Source organism: Thamnophis sirtalis, unplaced genomic scaffold (genome assembly GCF_051295495.1).
Source record: "Thamnophis sirtalis isolate CommonGarterSnake01/CBP01778 unplaced genomic scaffold, rThaSir2_p1.2 scaffold_4, whole genome shotgun sequence".
Taxonomy (NCBI): domain Eukaryota; kingdom Metazoa; phylum Chordata; class Lepidosauria; order Squamata; family Natricidae; genus Thamnophis; species Thamnophis sirtalis.
The window spans coordinates 324,421-344,581 of NW_028261384.1; the positions used below are offsets into that span (position 1 = coordinate 324,421).

Sequence of the window (20,161 nt, forward strand, 5' to 3'; positions counted from 1 at the left end):
CAATAGCATGTGCTTAAAAACAGCCTGTAAAAGTACAATTTCTAATCTACTGCTCAGTCTATATATGGTCAAATCCTGGGCGTCATTGGTAGGGCACATCTCAGGATGTTATGTTATGAACTATCAGGATGTTATGGGGTTTTAGGAGTTTGTTTTCTCCTGTGTGGTTCAGCGTGGCTCCGCATGCCCTGGTATGAACTGGGCCATGGGTGACCCACACCTACACAAGGAACTATATTACAACATCTCCTACTTTTTTATTTTCTTTTTGTCAAAAAGACTTTCCCTCTTCATCTGACAGGGCTAATCACAGCATTCTACACATAAACCAATAGAAAATCATATCATGGCAAAGGGTGGGCAAAGGGGGAGTAGAAAGTTATAAGCTGCATGGCATTGGGAGGGGAAAGGGCATGTGTGGGAGTAGCTGGCTCACATAGTTCATGTTACATGAGGCTGCATAGTGAGTCCTGGCCGTTTAGGCCGGAAAGATGTTTCTGGTGCGATGTTTTTGCATCCCTGTGTATGTGTGCTTCAGACAGCAGAAACTGCCCTGCACACACGCACACACAGAATGGATTCCAATATCTCCACTGTTTTTGTGTTTTTAAAAGGCAGCGTCTCCTTCTTCATCGCATGCGGGCATGCGGAAGGGATCTTTCCCCTTGAAGGGGTTGACTGTTCATGTAACTCCATGTGGTTGACAATGTGAATATTCTTCTATGGAGCCAAGCTAGAGAGTATATTCTTACACATAGTTAATAAAGAGGGTGCACATTGAATACAGCCGCACAACAGTATCAGCAAAGCAACAGGGGTTATAACGGTCTTGGAAACATTTCCCAACCAGCTAAAATTTGGTAACCAAGAGGTCATCCAATCCCACCAGGAGTCCAAGGCCTTATGTGTTTGTCCAACCGCTTGAACGGTATCATGTAATTTGTCCACACTGGTTTCAATTTGTCCGGACTGGTTCAAATAATGACAACAGGTAGCATTCAACCAAACACACAGTAGGGGGATCTGCGGCGAAAGACGGGGCAGCCGGTCGAGGGAGTGTAGGGTGGAGGGTGCTCTGCTCTGTTTTCCAGGTCAGAGACAGAGACAGGCTCAAGCTGTGGTTCCTGCTGGTTGGTCATGGTCAGGCTGTTTGTGTAGGTGGTTGTATAGGTGGTTTTAGCAAATATGGTCTTACGGGCCGTCCTGGAATCCAAAGAACTTTGTCTTTTTGTTGGATTGCAGCATAGCCCCTTCCCCAGGTAATTAGGTCAGCAGGTCCTCGCCACGTCAAGTCAGGCAAGCAGCGATAGTAGACAGGTGGACGGGAGGTGTCTGCAGTAGGTGGAGCTGCAAAATGACGAGTCGCTGCCGAGGATGGTGGGCTGCCGGTAAGGTTTTAAAAATCCAGGGCATAAAGGCAAGACTTAAGCGTGTGTTGCACTGCTGGGAGGCCAGGGGGCATTTTTCCCCTATTGCCAATATATCTGTCCAGGGCATGTTTTAATGTCTGGTTGGCGCGCTCAGCCAACGCCTGACCCTGGCTGTTATAAGGAATGCCAAATTTATGCACAATGCCCCATTGGTTACAAAAGGCAGCAAAGGCTGCACCTGTGTAAGCGGGGCCATTGTCTGTTTTTATCTCTTTTGGGCGTCCCAGCGATGCAAAGGTTTGAATGCAATGGTCGATAACATGTTTTGTGGCTTCCCCCTTTGGGGGGATGCCATAATGTAGCCTGAATGGAAACATGTAAATATTTCCAAGGGGCAAATGGAGGATATTGGGTAACATCCATTTGCCAAATTTGGCAACACTCTGTCCCTCAGGGATTTACCCACATAGGGAGAGGGTTTGCCTGCTGGCTACAGGTAGGGCACTGCTGAACAACGGCAGAGGCCTCATTTGCAGTAATACCAAATTGTTTTATGAGCGCTTTTTTATTCTGGTGGAAGTAAGAGTGGCTATCCCAAGGTGTGATAGCAGAACAAACATTGACATGGGGTGAGGGGGGCTGATGCCGCAGCGTCAGCAACATCATTGCCCTCCTGGAGAGGCCCAGGGAAAGGCTGATATGGGAGACATGGAAAAAATAACAGCGAGAGGAGACAAGACCTTGTAAAGTGAGAAACAGAGACAAAAGTTGTGAATCAATAGAAGAAGAGAGATAAGACTCATACAAAGAGGTTATAATCTGAGTCACATAAAGACTATCAAGAATGAAGTTAAAGGGTTGTTTGTCAAATAACTGAAAGGCCAAGATGGAAGCGGCCAATTCATCTCTTTGAGCAGATTTTTGTGGCTCTGTGAGCTGGGTGTGCCGTGTACCATCCTCCTGCCAGGCACATGCTCCCCGATGTTTGCTCCCATCGGCAAAGACAGTTATAGTGTCTTTGATAGGAAAAAGCTGTTGAAGGAGGCTTCCACGGGAGCGGAAGGGCTTTTGTAATTAGGGCTGCAAAAAGGGAGGGTTTCTGAGAAATAGTGGACAAGCGTCATGAGATCACATTCTTGGGGAATCAAATTTGGATTGGGAAGGCCGCACTGCAGCGCTCCCACGGGTTGGAGAATTTTATTAACAGCCCGCAAATCATGCAAAAAACGCCATTTACCAGATTCCTTTTTTATAAAAAACACAGGGGTGTTATAAGGGCTGTGGGATATCTCTTTCCTCTTCCTCTCTTCTTTCTCTTTCCCTCTCTTCACATTCTCTTTCCCTCTTTTAACTTTCTCTTTCCCTCTCGTCACTTTCTCTTTCCCTCTTTTCATTCTTCTGTCACTTTCTCCTTCTCCCTTCTCTCACTCTTTCTCTCTCTCCTCTTTGTCTCTTTCTGTCTCTTTTACTCTTTTTCTTTCTTCCTCTCTCCCACTCTTTCATCACTTTCTCTTTACTCTCTACTGCCCAACCTGTCCCCATAATTTACCTACTTTCCTAAATAGGCGCAGTTCCCTTACTGGATCCCTCGCTCACTCAAACACACACACTCATGCACACACAAAACCATTTTTCTCCATTCCAATTCGGATCCTATAAATCAATTGCTCTGTGAAACATCTGTGAAAAGAATTCAGGTGCTCAGGGATGAAAATGTCATCAAAGCAGTGGCTTTTTCCGATGGGGCCAATTTAGAGTCAGATTGATATGGCGGCGGAAGGGAGAGGGGACGTCTTCTCTTCCGGAGGGGCCGGGGGAGTTGGAGGGGTCTCGGAGAAGGCCATCGCCTGGCCAGCAGGAGGGGCGATCTCCTCGTAGTGCGGGGGAGGTGATTCCGAGGACTTAAAAGCAGCCCCCTGCATATCTTCCTCATGAATTTGAAGGCATCTTACAAGAAGTCTCCAAGTAGTGAGAACTTCTGGCGGGGCTCGAGGTTCCTTATGGAAGTAAATACCCAGTTGGAGCCATAAGGAGACTTTAAGAGAGCCCTTCTCAGGGTAAATGGGACAATTCTTAGATGTAAGCCAATAGAGAGAGGAAATGTTTTTTCGGGGGAAGGGGAAGCAGGCGATCTGCCGCTTGAGAAATTGCAATGGAGAATTTGGGGATATCCCGAAGCTCCTGCAGGTGTGCAGTCTGAGCCTTCGAGAAGCCCGAGCCCATACTCACGATTTGGGAGGGTGCTCCGTTCGCTGACAGCCGGCCCTGGTTGCGAGACTTTGCCCAGTCGGGGGTGAGTGGAAGGCTGGCGACACAGGTTATTATTATCCTTATCCTTCATTTTAAAACAAAATATTCTAAATTATTCAATTCATATGAGAACAGAAGACTCTTTATTGGTCAAGTGTGATTGGACCGGACACAAGGAATTTGTCTCTGGTGCAGAAGCTCTCAGTAGATACAAGCAGTAAGTGATAAAGCACCATAATCATATAATACAACCATCATAAGACTCATCACACTCAGCTACTAAACGAGCAATCGACAGCAATCCTGATAGGATACTAAATAAAGCAATATAAATGGAAAATACAAGCTATAAAGATATAATCATAAGAAGATAAGCAGACACTTCGTAGAAAAGAGGAGAAAGACTTACTTTTGGCACGCAATGGAGCCATTTTTCGCCCTCCCTAGGCTTCAGACCCTATCTAGGAGCCTGGAGAGGGTGAAAAAGGCCTTCCCCACCCCCTCCAGAGGCCCTCCGAAGGCCAGAAATGGGCTGTTTTCGGACTTCTGGTTTGCGGGCCGTTTTTGTCCCTCCGGAGGCTTCAGGAGGGCGAAAATCAGCCCAATGTGCAAACCAGAAGTTCCTTCCTCAACTTCCAGTTTGCGTGTTGGGCCATTTTTCTCTTTCTAGAGGTTTCAGGGAAGCCTCCGGAGGGCGAAAACGGCTGAAAATCAGGGGAGAAATTAGCTGGCCAGCATGCGCATGTGCGCTGGAGCTGACAGGGCAACAGCTCACGTGCCCTCAGAAATGGCTCCATATGCCACCTGTGGCACACATGCCTTAGGTTCGCCATCCCGGACCTATGTCATCAACGTGAGGGGAGAAATTAAAATAGATTCCGTCCAGGATGGGAGGGGTCTGTAGCTATTTTCACAGCCCTCCTCCTGACCCATGGAATCTACAATGGACGGTAGGCTGGGTGGGACAGTTGTTTCTGCAGTCCTAACTATCCGTTGACATCTGTAGCCGTCCTGTTCAGTTGTGGGCCCGAACCAGACGGTTACAGAGGTAGAAAGGAGGAGCCCCCTTCACAGATAGAGGGCCATGAGAATAATGGCGATCACAATGGCCACGAACAAGAAACACGCTGCAGCCACTTTCACAATTTTGATGGAGCCCCAGGATCTCTGGAAGACCCTTTCTCTGCCCGTTTTGTTCTCGGCCAGGAACACTTTGACATCCTCATCCCGAACGTTGGGTATTTCGTACAGCCGGTTGGTGTAGTATCTTCCCCCATTCACTGAAACGGTTGTCTGCACCATCTCCATCAGAACCGAGACCTGCCTCTTCCGCTCATCTCCCTCGGCCCTGTTGTTGAACCCACAGAAGCGGTTCCCACATTGCCGAATCACTCCCTGCAGATTCCTGTTGTTGGACTCTTGGATGTACTCCTGCAGGGGGGTCCCGCCCAAATCCTCCACGCAGGTAAATAGGACGTGTGTGTGCCTGGCGGACTCGGCCCCAAAGATATCCCAGACACACTTAGCAGCGGTTGCGTCTTCGGTGGTGAAGCGTCCCACCTGGCTCACCAAAATCAGGGCATGGGGGCCAGGCCGGGAGAGCTCCACGCAAGCCACAATCTCCCGTCGTACAATCTCATCATAGTTTTCGGAATCAAAAAGGCCTGGCGTGTCGACTACGGAGATCGGCCTACCCTGCCAATCCCCCTGCCCTTTTCTGCAACGCAGGGTGGTGGTCTTTGCCGCCACGACGGACTCAAACTCCTTCCGATCGAGGATGGTGTTCCCAGTGGCGCTTTTCCCGCCTCCGGACTTTCCGACGAGGATCAGCCGGAGTTCGCCGTCTTCACCTGTGTGTTCTGAAGATGACATTACAAAAAGGAATGGAGAGATTTATCACGTGTCCAGGAAGAAAAAGAGGACCATAATCCAATATGGGGCATCATTGAGCAGGCTGGGAATGGGTGACGATTTTGCAAAAGAATCACCCCTGTCCTGAAGTGATTTAATGATAGTTTTTTGGGACACTCCCAGAATTGCTAAATTGCGCTGCTCAGTCGCACAGATTCTCACAACACGGAAATCCCGACTTTAGGAAAACTCCGCGGATTAAACGACGAAGCCCAAAATTGCAAAACTACCCTCTGGTTTCAGAGGGCAGCCGGGATCCCAAGGGTGAGCCCCACCTCAGCGCTCCACTACTATATGTCCGAACACAGTCACTGCATCCAGTCGTCACCAGCAAAGCTGGGTCCAAGTAAGCTGAATGGGCTCAAGCCCACTGACGAAGGGTTGCGGGAGGATCTCTGACTCACTGGGCTGGGGGGGGGAGGGCAGGATACAGAGACAGGCTTGACCAACCAGGCTGGACCCTCCCTGTCTCCCCCCAGGAAGTTTGCAAGCCGTCTTCCAACTTGGTTTGTTTCAGACAGAGTGAGATCAAAGGAGGACAATCCGTGTAGAGTAGGGAAATCGTGAAGGATCCTTTCTGGTCGATCCAGAGAGTTTGCTGAAATGGGTCCATCCAAGGCCCAACACCCCCCCCCCCAATTTTTCCTGCCTGCCTGATCCTCACAGCCCACCAATGAGATGGCTGCCTTCTGTGGCTGTCCTGCATATTCCCCCCCCCCCGAAACAGACACAGTCCAAGGGGAGTCTCTAAGACCCTAAAGATGAGCAGATTAGGTGGAGGCCGGAGGGGACTGTTGGTGGGCAGCGGAGATCCTCAGGGAGGAAGGGAGACGGTAACTCAGGAGTGGGGAGGGGTCTCCACAGAGGGCCCAAGGCAGCCCTTCAATGGGTCTGCCAGCAAAAACTCTGCCCACTATGGGAAGAGACCCATCCGGTGCAGCGCTTCAGAACCGGAATTCACTGGCTTTCCAAGTGTGTTGACCCCCGCCCCAAAGACCCCCACTCAAATTCCAGGCATGGCCTCCTCACTTACCCAGTGTGGGCTCCTCATCCATGGCTTCCTGGAAGAGCGGAAAGGAAACACAGATCAGATGTGGCTCTCGACACCCAGAGGGCTTGGCATGTCAGCGGCCCCCTCCCCAGAAACCGCAGCCTGGTCCCCCACCCCATTCAAGGCCCCGCCCCGAAGCTGCTCTGGAGTCCCTGAAGGGAGCCAGGAAAGGAGCAAAGGAGGGGCAGGGAGGGAGGGGGAAGAGGGAAGGCAGGAGGGGGCCACCAAGTGGAAAAGGGGGAGTGGGGAAGTGGGGCTGGGGGACCCCCATTCTTTGGGGCAGGGCCACCGCATAATTTGGCAGCAGATCCTCTCTTGCTGCCTATTGTAAGAAGAGGGCTGGTTGGGTGCAGGGTGGGGGGCCGTCCCAAACTGGCCCTGGAGGCTATTCGCCCCCCCCCAAATTCCGAGTGTCCCCTTTCCCAAAACAGTCACACCCAAACACCCACACCAACCCTTTCAGAAAATGTTCTCACTTCTAGCCAGGGTGTCTCCGAAGTTGACTGGTAGGTCATTCTTGGCTTCAGGGGGGTTCCAGGGGGTGCCTTAGTCTGGGGGGGGGGATGAGAGTTAATCAGAAGAGTACTGGAAGGGACCTCGGAGGTCATCTAGCCCAACTCCCTGTTCAAGCAGGAGACCTTTGCAGAATGACACACTCACAGAGCCGGAAGGGGCCTCAGAGGTCATCTAGTTCAAGCCCCTCCTGGAGCAGGAGACCCCCCCCCAACCATTCCAGACAAATGGCCGCCCACCCTCTCCTTGAAAATCTCCAGTGTTGGGCATCCCCACAACTTCCTTTGGCAAGCTTAATTGCTGATGGTTAATTAGCCACGTTCGGAGTCTTAGAAAACGTCTCCTTCATTCCGGGTTGAAGAGGGCAGATCTCCCCCCCCCTTTCTGAGTGGAAGGAGGGGCTGGGGGGCGCGGCTCCTGGGGGGGGAGAAAGGGGAGCGCTGCCCCCCCTCCTCTTTAGGTCACGAGCCGCCCCACGGCTGACCCAGACGGTGACGCCTCTCCCAGCGGGTCTTCTATGGGGAGCAGGAAGAAGCCGCGCCCCCCTCCCACCACATTCAAGAGACCCCCGACGTTTTTAAGCGAGGGTCCCGAAGACAGTGCGTAGCCCCGCGTCCCCGCAAAGGGAGGGGCACTGCCCCACTCTTCTTCCCTGCCCCAACCAAAGGCAAAAGAGTTGCTCGGGGGCGCCGGACGATCCTGGAGCAGGAAGGGAAGCGGGGGAGGGGGTGGCGCAACTCCTGCCCGCTTTCGCTTTTGGGGGGAGGGGGCGCCTTTCTTTCCCACGGCCCGGGTAGGGGTGGGGCGGGAAAGCAATCGGGGTGGGGGGAGCAGAGAGCTCAGCCCGGGCGGAGGGCGCTAGGTGGGTGGGTGGGCTTTCCGCGGATCTGGAGGGGGAGGGGTCTCTCCCTGCGGGACCCTCACCCCCGTGAGACCCTCCTCCCTTCTTGCCTTCGTCGTGGAGGGGCCTCCGTCTCGCTCTGCGACCTCGGTTTCCTTCCCCGCGGTGCTACGTGGCTTCTGCAGCGAAAGTCCCTGAAAACGAAAGCGAAAGTGGAGACGGGCAACGCCCGGCATCGCCCCCTCCTCTCCTCTTTCTCCGCCTCGCCTCCTTGCGGGCTGGAGCGAGGCAGCAGGGGCTTGTCCCCCTCCCCTTCTCCCCAAGGCTCCTCAAACCCCTTTGGACTCCCGGTGGGTGAGTGGGAAGTCTGGCCACCGCCGAGCAGAGGCGGATGAGCCCCCTCCCCACTCCACACACCCGGCAAAGCCCCCTCCCAAGGCAAAACCGCTTTCGAGACCCCCTCCTCTTCGGCTGTTTCTTTCTCTCGACCACCACTCAAGCCCTTCGCAGTGGGGAGGGGGCTTTCAATCCGCCCCGCCCCTTGTAAAGTGTCCTCAGTCCTACCCACCTTCCCCTTGGGGGGGGTCTTCTTTGCACCTGTGAGGCCTAAAGGGGGAGCGGAAGAGACCCCAACTCTTGAAAACGCTCCTGACCCCTTGTAGCCAACCGCCCCCTCCTTAAAATCTACCCCCCCGAAGAAACCGAGTTAATTTCCTGCCGACCGCCCAGCCAGCTCCCACCGCCTGCTCAATCTCTCCCACCCCCATGGGCGCCCGCGTTCCATATTTGGGAAGCGCCCCCCCCCAAATAAGGAAGTGGTGGCACCCAAAGCGCCGGGGGGGAGGGTTGGGGGGAGCCTACATCCACCTTTGGGAGCGGTTGAAAAGTTGGCAAAGTGGACGCAATCAACCACGGGTCGTTGGCCGTTTGGCAGCAGGCCGAGGAAGGAGGCGGCGGAGCCCTCGGGATCCCAACACGCGTTGGCTGAACGGGCCAAGAGATACTCGTGTCTCGCGTCTCTCTGTCTTTGTATTTATTCTCTCTCTCTCTCTCTCTCTCTCTCTCTCTCTCTCTCCATCCATTTATCCGACATTCCCCTTTTCCCCACAACAGCCCTGTGAGGTAGGCTGGGCTGAGAGAGAAGGACGGGTCCTAAGTGTCCCCTGAGCCAGCTGATCCTCCCTAGTTGGCTCCTGAAAGCCCAGAGAGCACCAAGAACCCCCCAGTCCTCCCTCCCCTCCCCCTCCCCCTCTTCCACCCTTCTGATGACCTTCCCAAGTTGGGTCACGAAAGGCCTCCCAGGAGCCCCTCCAGGCGCCCGTCCCTAAAGCAGGAGCCGAGCGGCATCTCAGAGTGCCAGCCTGGCCGAGGGGCCGTCTTGGGGACTGCCCAGGATGACTCCCCAGGGGCCCCCTCCCCTCCCTCCACCTATCCCCCGGCCCATTGTGGTGCTGGGGAGGGGGGCACAGGAGGGAGGGCCTTGTCCTTGCCACCCACCCCCCTCAGAAAGCCCCCAACACACACACAGACCAGGGAAAAGAAAGGCCACATCCAGATCAAGAGTAAGAACAATCAGCTGTTTTATTGGACACGTTTAAGGCACAAAGATTGTGGCTTCCCAGGGTTCTTCCTGGACACACGCAGCAGCCCCTGAACTGGGGAGGGGGCTCTACGTCTTCCGATCCCCCCCAGGAACCATCTTGCAAACCCTCCCCTCAGCTCATCCTCAAAGGCCGAGGGGGGGGGGGAGGTTTGCAGGAAGGCAGGGCTCTCCAGCAGTTTCTCCGGAGGAAAGCCTGCTCAGGCAGAGGGCTGGACTACATGACCTCCGAGGTCCCTTCCAAACAAGAACAGCCGGATGGACCCCACGTCTCCACCTGGCACTTCTCCATCTCCGGAGAGGCGAAATCTCCAAGCCAGCTGAGGCATCTCCCGGGTATCGCGGGGACAGATGTGCCACCTAGTGGCCGGGCTCTTCCTCATCCGTCGGAGACAAGACCCTCAGGCGGCCACTGCGGACACGGGCGAGGGTGGGGCAGGCGGCCAGAAGCTCGGCCACACCGGCAGCTGTCACCCCCGAGCCGTCGAGGTTGAGCTGGACAAGGGGCAGCTGAGCCAGGAGGCGGAGCCCTGGAAAGATTTGGGGAGGGCACGTTGAGGGAGGCAGGAGGAAGGAAGGAAGGAGGGAGAGGAAGAAGAGAATGGAGGGAGGGAAGAAAGGAAAAAGGAAGAAAGAAAAAGAAGAGAAAGGAGGAAGAAAGGCAGGAAGGAAAGAAAAAGGAAATGAAGGAATGAACAAGAGGAAGGAAGGAGGGAGGAAAGGAAAGAAATAAAAGGAAGGAAGGAGAGAAAGGGGGGAAGGAGGAAAGGAAGGGAAAGAAAAAGGAAATAAAGGAATAAAGAGGAAGGAATGAGGGAGGGAGGAAAGGAAAGAAATAAAAGGGAGGAAGGAAGCAGAGAAAGGAGGGAGAAGGAGGAAAGGAAGGAAAAAAGAAGAGGGAGGTAGGAAAAGAAGGAAAGAAAAAGAAAGAAAGAAAAGGAAGGAAGCAGAAAAAGGAGGGAGGTAGGGAAGGAAAGAAAAAAGAAATGAAGGAATGAACAAGAGGTAGGAAGGAAGGAGAACAAAGAAAGAAAAGGAAGAGAAGAGGGAGGGAGGAAAAGAAGGAGGGAAGGAAAGAAAAAGAAAAAAAGAGAAAGGAGGGAGGGAGGAAAGGAAGGAAAGAAAAGGAAGGAAGCAATAAAAGGAGGGAGGAAAGGAAGAAAGGGAAGAAAAAGGAAATGAAGGAATGAACAAGAGGAAGGAAGGAAGGAGAGAGGAAAGAAAGAAAAGGAAGGAAGGAAGCAGAGAAAGAAGAGAGGGAAGGAGGAAAGGAAAGAAAGAAGGAAGGAAAAACAAAGGGAAGAAAGAAAGAGGGCTGGCTCGAGGGAGGGTTCCCCTTATATGGGGGGCTGGGGGTCCCACACATTCCCTACCTTGGTCGGTCAGGCGGGTATCACTCAGGTTGAGCTTGAGCAGCCGACGGCACTCCGCGAGGCCCAGCCTGGCTACGGGGTCTCCAACGGCTGTGCCAGCGAGACTCAGCACCTAGGAAAGGGGGGTCCAATCGCAGCACTGGGGATCCCCCTTTGCTGGGGGGCAAAAAGCCCCCCCCCCGACGCCCCCAAACCAACGATCCAGCCAAATTCCACAGGCAGTCCTTGACTTACGACGCCAAGGGAGCCCCACATTTCTCGTCCTCGTGAGACGTTTGTTAAGAGAGTTTGGGCCCATTTTGCAACTTTTCTCGCCGCAGTTCTTAAGCGAGGCACGGCCGTTCTTTGTCCCACGGTTGTTAAGCAAATCGGGCTTCCCCATCGACTCGTGGGAGGGGCATTGCGTGACACACCCACCCACCCGGGACGCTTGGGCCCCTGGTGAAGGCGTGGGAATTTGGGTGGGGGGAACGGTCGGAGGTCCCTCGTTGGAGGAACGGGCGTCAGGTGAGGACTGCCTGGCAGCCATACCTGCAGGTGGGGGAGGCCCGTGAGGCAGTGGGCCATGCCAGCGCTGGAGACGGGCAGGCGGTCCAGGCGCAGCTCCTCCAGAAGCCGCAGGGGCCGGACGTGGGGCAGGCCCTCATCCGTCACCCGCGTGTTGGCCAGGGACAGGCGCCGCAGCCTGCAAGAGAGCCACGACGGGGCCCTGAGTGCGAGTCCAGACAGGGATGGGCATCCTCTGGTCGGGGTGGGGGTGTCTCATAGAAGGGGGGCCATGTTCTTTCTTCCTCTCTTTCTTTCCTCTCTCTCTTTTCCTCCCTCCCTTTCTTTTCTTTTTGTCTTTCATTCTTTTTTCCTTCCCTTCTCCCACCCTCCCTCCTTTCTTTCCTTTTTTCTTCCCATCCTCCGCACTTCTTTTTTCTGCCTTCCTTCCTTCCTTTCTCTCTCTCTTTTGTCCCTTTCTCTCTTTCTTTTTCCTTCCTTCCTCTTTTCCTTTTCTTTTTTGTGTCTATTTTTTTTCCTTTCTTCCTCTCACCCTTTCTTTCCTTTCTTTTTTCCTTTCTTTCCTCCCCCTTTTCTTTCTCCCTCTTCTCTTTCTTTTCCTTTATTCCTCCCTCCCTTTCTTTCTTTCCTTTTTTCTTTCTTTCTCTTTCTCTTTCTATCTCTTTCATTTTTCTTCTTCTTCCTCCCCCCTCCCTTTCCTTTCTCCCCCTTCCCTTGCTTCCTTCTCCTCTCCCCTTCCCTCTCTCTCCTCCCTTCCCCCCTCCCTTCTGCTCAGGTAAGGCAAAGGCTGCCTTTCTGGCCCTCTATGTTCCGATTTGGGGGGGCAGAGACCTCCCCCCCGGGGGGGTCTTTAAGGAGCTCCTGTGGGGGGAGGGGCTGGGGGTGAAGCTGGGGCAGGTAAGAGGGGGAGGGTGGGGGGGGGGAGCTCACCTCCCCAGCCCAGGCAACGCCCGCAGCCCCTCGTCCGTGATGTGGATGTAGTCCGTCAGGTCCAGCTCCAGGAGGCCGGACAGTCGGCAGACGGCAGCCAGGCCAACGTCGGTCACTGTGTGGCGGCTCGGCAGCCCCAGACGGCTCAGGGGCAGAGCTGGGAAAGGGGGCACCGGAGGCCTCAGAGGGAGGCCCCAGCAGCTGCCAGCGGTAGCCCCCCCCAGCCCCCTCCAAACAAAACCTGCAGCCCCCCCCCACTGTTTCCTTTGCCCTTTGGCCGGCATGGGCTGACCCTGCCCTCCCTCCTTCCTCCAATCTACTTCCTTCCTCCCTTCTTCCTTTCCTTCCCCCTCCGTCCTTCCTCCCTTCTTCCAAGCTCCTTCCTTTATTCCTCCCTCTCTTTGTTTCTTCCCTCCCTCCTTCCCTCCCTCCCCTCCTCCAATCTATCTCCTTCCTCCCCCTGACTCTCCTTCCTTTCTTCCCTTTCCATTCTTCTCTCCTTCCTCAACCTTCCTCCCTCCTTCCCTTCTTCCTCCCCTCCTCCTTCCCCTTCTTCCAATCTACTTCCTTCCTCCTGTCTTCCTTCCTTCTTTCTTTCCCTCCCTTCTTCCAAGCTCCTTCCTTTATTCCTCCCTCTCTCCTTTGTTTCTTCCCTCCCTCCCTCCCTCCCCTCCTCCAATCTATCTCCTTCCTCCCCCTGACTCTCCTTCCTTTCTTCCCTTTCCATTCTTCTCTCCTTCCTCAACCTTCCTCCCTCCTTCCCTTCTTCCTCCCCTCCTCCTTCCCCTTCCTCCAATCTACTTCCTTCCTCCTGTCTTCCTTCCTTCTTTCTTTCCCTCCCTTCTTCCAAGCTCCTTCCTTTATTCCTCCCTCTCTCCTTTGTTTCTTCCCTCCCTCCCTCCCTCCCCTCCTCCAATCTATCTCCTTCCTCTCCCCCTGACTCTCCTTCCTTTCTTCCCTCTCCATTCTTCTCTCCTTCCTCAACCTTCCTCCCTCCTTCCCTTCTTCCTCCCCTCCTCCTTCCCCCTTCCTCCAATCTACTTCCTTCCTCCTGTCTTCCTTCCTTCTTTCTTTGCCTCCCTCCCCTTCTTCCTCCCTCAATTCTTGAAGACTTGTTCCTTTATTCCTCCATCTGTTTTTCTTCCCTCCCTCCTCCTTTTCCTTCTTCCTCCTTCCCCTCCTTTCCCGCATCTCCCCGTTGAAGGGACCCAGGAGGGGCTTTTGTGATTCCTCCTGCCCTCCCCCCTAGCCAGGCTCCCCTCCCCCCACCTGTCCCCCTCCAACAGCTGCCTGGAGAGAGGCTGCAGGGGCCCTGCCAGCCCAGGACAGGGAGGCCCCATCCGGCCCGTACCTGAGACCAGCTCCAGAGCCCGATCCCCAGCGACCGACTGGACGCCAGAGAGGGTCAGGCAGCCGAGGGCCGGGTGGGAGGCGAGGGTCCCGAGGGAGGCCTCACTCACGGGGGTGTCATCCAGGAACAGCCTCCGCAGGGCCTCCGAGTGACGCAGGGCAGACACGTCGCTGATCTGAGGACAGACACCGCCCGACGCTATAAGAAATGCCTCTCCCCATTCTGACCCTCCCGAATCCCCCCCTCCCTCCGGGCTCCCCCCACTTACGCCGGTCTGCTTGAGGCCGAGTTCACACAGTTTGGGGGCGCAGTGGGGCAGGAGGCAGAGGGTGCGCTCGGTCACCCCCGTCCGGTTGAGGCTCAGGTGGGAGAGGGCGGAGGGAGGCCCCAGGAGGAGCCCTCTCAGGCCGGCATCCGTCACGCCCGTCTGGTCCAGCGCCAGGTGGGACAACTCTGGCAGCCCTTCGGGAGAGGGAGGGGGGAGAGGAGGGTGGGAGGTGAACCCCCCTCCTCCTTCACCAGCCACTTTCCCCCCCCCCACTTGCCAGGTCAGGGCTTAGACCCATTGGATGGGGGGCAATGGGGGCATTCAGGGCTAAGGACGTCCTTCCTCTTCTTTCTTTTGGCTCTTCCTCTTCTTTCCCTACTTCCCTTTCTTTCTTTCCCTTTCTTTCTCTTTCTTTTTCCCCTCTTTCTTTCTTTCTCTTTCTTTCTTATTTTCTTTTTCCCCCTCCTTCTTTCTTTCCCTTTCTTATTTGTTTTTCTTTCCTTCCCTCCTTTTCTTTCTTCCCTCTTTCTTTCATTCTCTTTTTCTTTCTTACATTCTTATTTTCTTTTCTTTCTTTCTTTCCTTCCTTCCTTCTTTCTTTTCTTTCTTCCCTCTTTCTTTCATTCTCACTTTCTTATTTTCTTTCTTTCTCTCTTTCTTTTTCTCTCTTTCTTTTCTTCTTCCTTCTTTTTTACTTCCTTCTCTTCTTTCCCTCTAAGATCCCTTCCTACCTTTGTCCTCCTGGGCTTCTCTGGGTCTCCTGCTGACCTCCAAAGTCTCTTCCAACTCTATTCCAATTGATCAACTCAGTCTCTCTCCCCTCCCTCTCTCTCCCCTCCCTCCCTCCCCTCCCTCTCCCTCCCTCCCTCCAGACAAACCTTTCAGGAACGGCAGGCAGCTGTCACTCAGCTTCACGCAGGCCGAGAGGTTTAGCTGCTGCAGGTGCAAAAGACGCTGCACTGCGGACAGACCTTGGTCTGGGGGGAGATAAGAGGGGGGGCTGCTCAGCTCAGCCCCCCCATCCCAACTTCTGCTTCTTGGGTGGGGGGAACGAGGGCCCGGGTCAACCCAGCCACCCCTTCCACCCTCCCTCAATTTTCCTCCCAGGGCAGGCCGGAGACACAGCCCGCGCAGGCCACGTCCCGGTCAGTTGCCAAGAGGTTCCCCTCTCACCTGTGATAAGTGAGCAGCCGAAGAGGCTCAGCCGCTGCAAGCCGGGAAACGCTGGCAGCTCCCCGAGCAGCCGGTTGGTGGCGTAGGGGTAGCAGTCCAGGCGGAGGGTCCGCAGGGGGCAGCCGGAGAAGAGCCGCAGGCTGCCAGGGTGCAGGCGAGCCTCTCCCACCAGGTGCTCCAGCAACACCTGGGCCAGACCGGGAGGCAGCGAGGCCAGGCTGCCGCGGTACTGCTTGCTGGGGGCTGGAGGGGCAGAGAGGCCAGTGGGCAACTCGGAGCCCTTGGGGAGAGGGGGGTTAGAGAGAGAGAAGGGGGGGGGCTTCTACCTGAGATGAGGCTGGCCGTCCCCTGAAGACACAGCCTGAACAGCGAAGGCACAGGAAGGGAAACTGAGGCTGCAGGGGACCCTGATCCAACCTGGCCGTTCTCCCCCTGGACGGGCATTCGGCGTTGGCGCTGCTCGGCCGCCTGGGCTACGGCGAGGGGCAGGGGTGCCGGGCTGCTCCCCTCGGCTTCCCTCCTGGGGGCAAAGAGATCCTTCAAACGGGCCCCTGCTCAACTCCCCACCCCCACCCCAGGCTTCTTCTGTGCCATGGTAAGAGCTGGCACATACCCCCCCCCGGCTGGAAATGCCCTACCGCAGCCGGTGGCCCTCCTGCGGCCACCAATGGCTAGACTCCGCAGGGTCGTCGCGGGCAGCAGGCAAGACGCCTGTGAACAGGAAGGAGAGGAGTGGGTAAGAGACCCTCTCAGTGCTGTCATTCTAGGATTCTCTGAGGGTCTCCTGCTCAAGCAGAGGGCTGGGCTAGATGACCTCTGAGTGCCTTCCCATTCCGAAATTCTGCAGAGATCTCCTGCTTGAGGAGGGGGTCAGACTAGATGACCTCCACGGCTTTCTCTCTCTCACTCTGGATCAGGAGTTGGCAGCACCCAAAGGAAAGGAAACCCAGGGAGGACAAAGCACGAAACCCTTCTGGTGCCGGACTATTTCCCGAGTGGCCACAAAACCAGCGTATGTAGTTGAATTAAAAGTTCTTTTCTTCTGGAACTTTTCTGGCCCTTCTTATCCAGGGTTGGCCTACCAGTGGGGGCGGGGGGGGGGGGCAAAAGCTCAGGAAATCAAATGCTGGCGGGTGTCGCACATTGGCGGTTGTGACGCCTGTTTTGAGTGACAGGGAGCCCCAGCAGAGGGACGAGAGAGCCACATGCAGCCCAAGAGCCACCGGTTGCTGCCCCCTCATCTGGATGGTTGACTCAGCACAGGAAGCTCCGGGCCAACCAGCCCCGCCCCCTCCCTCCACACTCACCTGGCTCTTCCCCCAGCGCCTGCTGCCCCCTGCTGGCTGCCGGCGGGTCCTGCTCCATGGGCTCCGCAGAGTCCAGCTTCTGCCCCCTGCCTGTCGGAGACCCCCAGAGTGGAGAAGGTTAGGGGAGGGAGGAACCAGCCCCCTCCCTCCCTGAAGCTGGGTGTGTCCCACCCTACCAGGACAGGGGGAGGGGCAGGGGAAGGCAGAGACCCTCACCCAGCTCTTCTGCAAGGCCAGCCTGGGGAAAACCCTGCAGCCCCCAACCCAATCCTTCCTGCCCCAGGCCAAAGACACCCCACACCACCACCTGCAGCTCCCCTATAGCAGGACGGACCCTCCCTTGCTCAGGCGACGGGCAAAGCCCCCTCCCCATGGAGGGAGGAATAATTGATCAGCCGCATGAACGAGGCTCAAGCCCGCAGCCCACCCACCCAAGCCGCCAGTTCGCTCACCCCACCGATGGGGGTCCCGGGAGGAAACCTCCCCCCCTCGGCTCGAGAGACCCTCCTGCGCGGTGCCAGGGGGGTCTTCCGCCCACTGCAGGCAGGGGCTCCCCTCTGTTGGGAGGGGCTCCGGAGGGGCGAGGGGGGGCGAGGCGCCCCCGGACGCCGGGTCGACGACGCAGAGGGTGGCCCCGGGGACCAGGCCCAGCGACAGCAGCGACAGCGGCAGGTCGGCAGGTCCGAAGCGCCGTTTGGGGGCGGCCTGCAGGAAGGAGGCGGCGGGCGGGAGCTCCGGGTGTTGCGACCGGAGGAACCGCTGGACGCTCTGCAGGGAGGCCTCGGCCGGGAAGGTCCGGCGGAGAGAGTCCCCGCTGGGCAGGCGGATCTGGGGGCGGGGGAGGGGGGGAGAACGAGAAAAAGAGAAAGAAAGAGAGAAAAAGAGAAAGAGAGAAAGAAACAGGGAAGAGAGAAAGAGAGAGGGGTCATTGTCCGGAGCTTGGTTGCCCCCGGTTCGCCTTCGGCGCTGACCCGCTACCCTTTCCGCCTCATTTGGGGTGAGGGATTCCTCGCGTCTCCTCACCACCAGCAGGCACTGCGCACTGCCGGGCGGCTGGATCGCCTCTGCCTGCGCGCATCCCGGGACCCGCCGGGTGGTTGCTGTCGCCCCGGCTCGGTGCTGTCGTCGGTCGTCCGCGATCCTCTGCAAGGCCAACTCGCGCTCCTGGGGAAGGCAGAGCCAGGGAGAAAGTTGCCGCGCGGGTCCGGCCTTTGGATCGCTCGCAAATTCTACCCCCACCCCCACCCTCCAAGCGGAGCTCACCCGCTGCTTCGTCCTCTTCTCGGCTTTCAGCTGCTGGACCAGCTGCGAGCGATCCGCCAAATCCCGGGCTTGCGCCTCATCGTCCCACGCCGGCGTAGCCGGGACCCCGCCGAGGATCTCAGCTGCCCCCATCCCGTCCACTAGGAGGGGCGCCCGGGAGGCTTGGAAGGCGTCCGTGGCGCGGGGCTCCGAGACCCCCGGGAAGAGCCGGAGATGGGGAGGAGGCGCCTGGGGACCCCCGTCCGGGCGATCGCGCAGCAGCCTGAATCCCGGGGAAGGAAAGACGACCAGAGGGGGGGGGGGGCTTAAGAAGACCCCGCGCCCCTCCCCCAAAGCCCCCCATTCAAAGCCCCCCACTCACCAGTCTGCCGCCTCCGGGACGCTCAGGCAGCCTGCGCGCAGGGCGGCCCCCACCTGCCCCTCGCCGAAGCCCATCTCCCGCAGGGCCCGCTGCAGCCCCGCGACCGTCTGCAAGGCGAGAGGCGGCTAAGGCTCGACCGGTTGAACGGCTGCCCAGCCCGCCCCACCACCCACTCACTCACCCAACCCCCTTTCCCCACCAGCGCCCAGCCACCCACCGCGGGCTCCATGCTAGGGAAGTCAGGCGGAAGAGGAAGCCTCGCCTCCTCCCATTGGGCCGGGACGCGGCCCGCCCCCCCACGCCCCCTCCCCGCCTGCCCCCGCCCCCAAGAACAGGCAGAAATGCGTCCCGACAGCTTTCCGGGGCTCCTTCGCAGCCGCTCGGAGTAGCGGAAGGGTCCGGGAGCGGTGGGGGAGAGATCGGAGGGGAGTCGCTGGGCGCCCGGCCCTCCCTCCAATTCCTGGGTGGGTGTGTCTGTGTGTGCGCGCACACATATGCACTGAGCAGGGGTTGGACTACATTACCTCCAAGGTCCCTTCCCACTCTGTGATTCTGTAAACTCTCATGCTTGAGCAGGGTTAGACTAGATGACCTCTGAGGTGCCTCCCAACTCTGTGGTTCTGTAAGGCTCTCCTGCTTGAGCAGAGGGCTGGACTAGATGACCTCCAAGGTCCCTTCCCACTCTGTGATTCCGTAAGGCTCTCCTGCTCGAGCAGGGTTAGACTAGATGACCTCTGAGGTGCCTCCCAACTCTGTGGTTCTGTAAGGCTCTCCTGCTTGAGCAGAGGGCTGGACTAGATGACCTCCAAGGTCCCTTCCCACTGTGACTCTGTAAGGGAAACAGATATGGCCATGCGCCTGTTTTAGCAGTTCCTGCCCCCCCCCGGGGGGGGGCGGATCCTGAGAGAGGTGGGCAACGCCGGTGTTCCCTGCCCTTTGCCCTGGCAGCTGGCAAGGATGGTGGCGGATGGGTTAATGAGTACCCGGGTAGGAGGGGATGGGCAGTCCAGGAATCCCTCCCCGCGCCCCTCCTCCAAATCCCCCTCCCCCTTCAGCGCAGCTCCTCGGCTGGAGAAATGTGGGGGGTGGGCTTCTCCTTGGCCCTGGCCGCCCTCCTGCAGGGGGAGCTGGGGATCGACGGCGAGCGCGGCGCAGGTGAGTGTCCGGATAGCGCGCAGAGCTCGCCTCCTCCGCCCGCAGGAGGGGGAGGGAGGGGGGAAGGACCCATCCCTTGCCCTCCCCTCCCCGAGCGACCCAGACGCATCCGTGGGGCAAAGCAGCCGCCCTCTCGGGTTTTTTTCCCTGATGGGACGATCGCGCAAACTTTTCCGGGCGCGCAACGTGGACGAGGCAGGAGCTGCGCCCGATCCCGGAGATTATCTCGGCTAAAGAAGGGGTGATTTACCCCACCCGAGAGGAGGGGGTCCCTCCATCGGAGATCCCCATTGGCAGGGAGGGAGGTGCCCTTTCATTCCCCCCCTCCCCGCCCCCCTTCTGTGCCTGCCTCCCTCCCGACGTTCAGAAAGTCTTAACTCGGGTTTGTTCCATTCCACGGTTTAGACGCCGCCTGGGTCACATGAGGGACGGGTGTTCCATTATGTGACTCGCACGTGGGATGTCATGCAAATCGGTCGTCTCTTTTTGTTCCAGCTGGGAGTTGGAAGGGGCCCTCGGGGGCCATCCAGTCCAGCCCCTGCTCCAGCCACGAGACCTTATCCTATTCCACTTATCCTATTTCGGACCAAGGCTTGTCCGGTTCTCTTTTCAAAAGCCCCCAGTGACAGCAATTACTTCCCCCTTTTCCTCCTTCAGGGGAGAACAGGGTCAGCCAGGCTTCGGACCCCCCCTTTGCCCGGGACGAGACCCTCCCCACAACGACGGCCAACTGGACCAGTGACGCACCAGAGACGGGTAAGGGGCGGGTCAACCTGTGAGCGGCACCTGGCCTTAGGGGCGTGGCGCAAGGAGACCCCACCCACCCCTCCCTCACTGCCTGATCCCCCCCCCCCCCGACATTCATTGGCCCTGCCTGGTCTCCATCCACCATCTTTGTTAGAACCCAGAAGATAGGATGATAGGGTTAGGAGGGACT

General features: G+C 57.2%; 2 protein-coding genes across 5 annotated transcripts; both read right to left on the reverse strand.

The window, feature by feature from the left end:
- Nucleotides 1-676: 676 nt before the first annotated feature.
- LOC148045679 (GTPase IMAP family member 2-like) lies at nt 677-8,817 on the reverse strand. Of its 3 annotated transcripts, XM_087712281.1 has the most exons (5): nt 8,804-8,817; nt 8,047-8,130; nt 7,038-7,133; nt 6,565-6,592; nt 677-5,479 (listed from the first exon to the last, which is right to left on the reverse strand). In XM_087712281.1, exons 3-5 carry the CDS (start codon nt 7,095-7,097, stop codon nt 4,689-4,691), a joined length of 879 nt encoding a protein of 292 aa, XP_087568407.1. In that variant the 5' UTR covers nt 7,098-7,133; nt 8,047-8,130; nt 8,804-8,817; the 3' UTR covers nt 677-4,688. The 3 variants fall into 3 exon arrangements, with proteins under 3 accessions (XP_087568407.1, XP_087568405.1, XP_087568406.1); XM_087712279.1 differs by lacking the exon at nt 8,804-8,817 and having other exon boundaries at nt 8,047-8,195; XM_087712280.1 differs by lacking the exon at nt 8,804-8,817 and having other exon boundaries at nt 7,059-7,133; nt 8,047-8,194.
- Nucleotides 8,818-9,501: 684 nt separating this feature from the next.
- On the reverse strand, nt 9,502-18,818 carry LOC148045680 (uncharacterized). 2 transcript variants are annotated; one of them, XM_087712267.1, is made up of 16 exons: nt 18,733-18,818; nt 18,070-18,176; nt 17,709-17,970; nt 17,469-17,609; nt 16,898-17,273; nt 16,446-16,535; nt 15,777-15,849; nt 15,465-15,658; nt 15,139-15,381; nt 14,844-14,942; nt 13,966-14,159; nt 13,698-13,872; nt 12,347-12,503; nt 11,441-11,594; nt 10,910-11,021; nt 9,502-10,066 (listed from the first exon to the last, which is right to left on the reverse strand). In XM_087712267.1, the coding sequence occupies exons 2-16, from the start codon at nt 18,141-18,143 to the stop codon at nt 9,897-9,899; spliced, it is 2,514 nt and encodes an 837-aa protein (XP_087568393.1). In that variant the 5' UTR covers nt 18,144-18,176; nt 18,733-18,818; the 3' UTR covers nt 9,502-9,896. The 2 variants fall into 2 exon arrangements, with proteins under 2 accessions (XP_087568393.1, XP_087568392.1); XM_087712266.1 differs by lacking the exon at nt 18,733-18,818 and adding an exon at nt 18,287-18,307.
- Nucleotides 18,819-20,161: the final 1,343 nt, after the last annotated feature.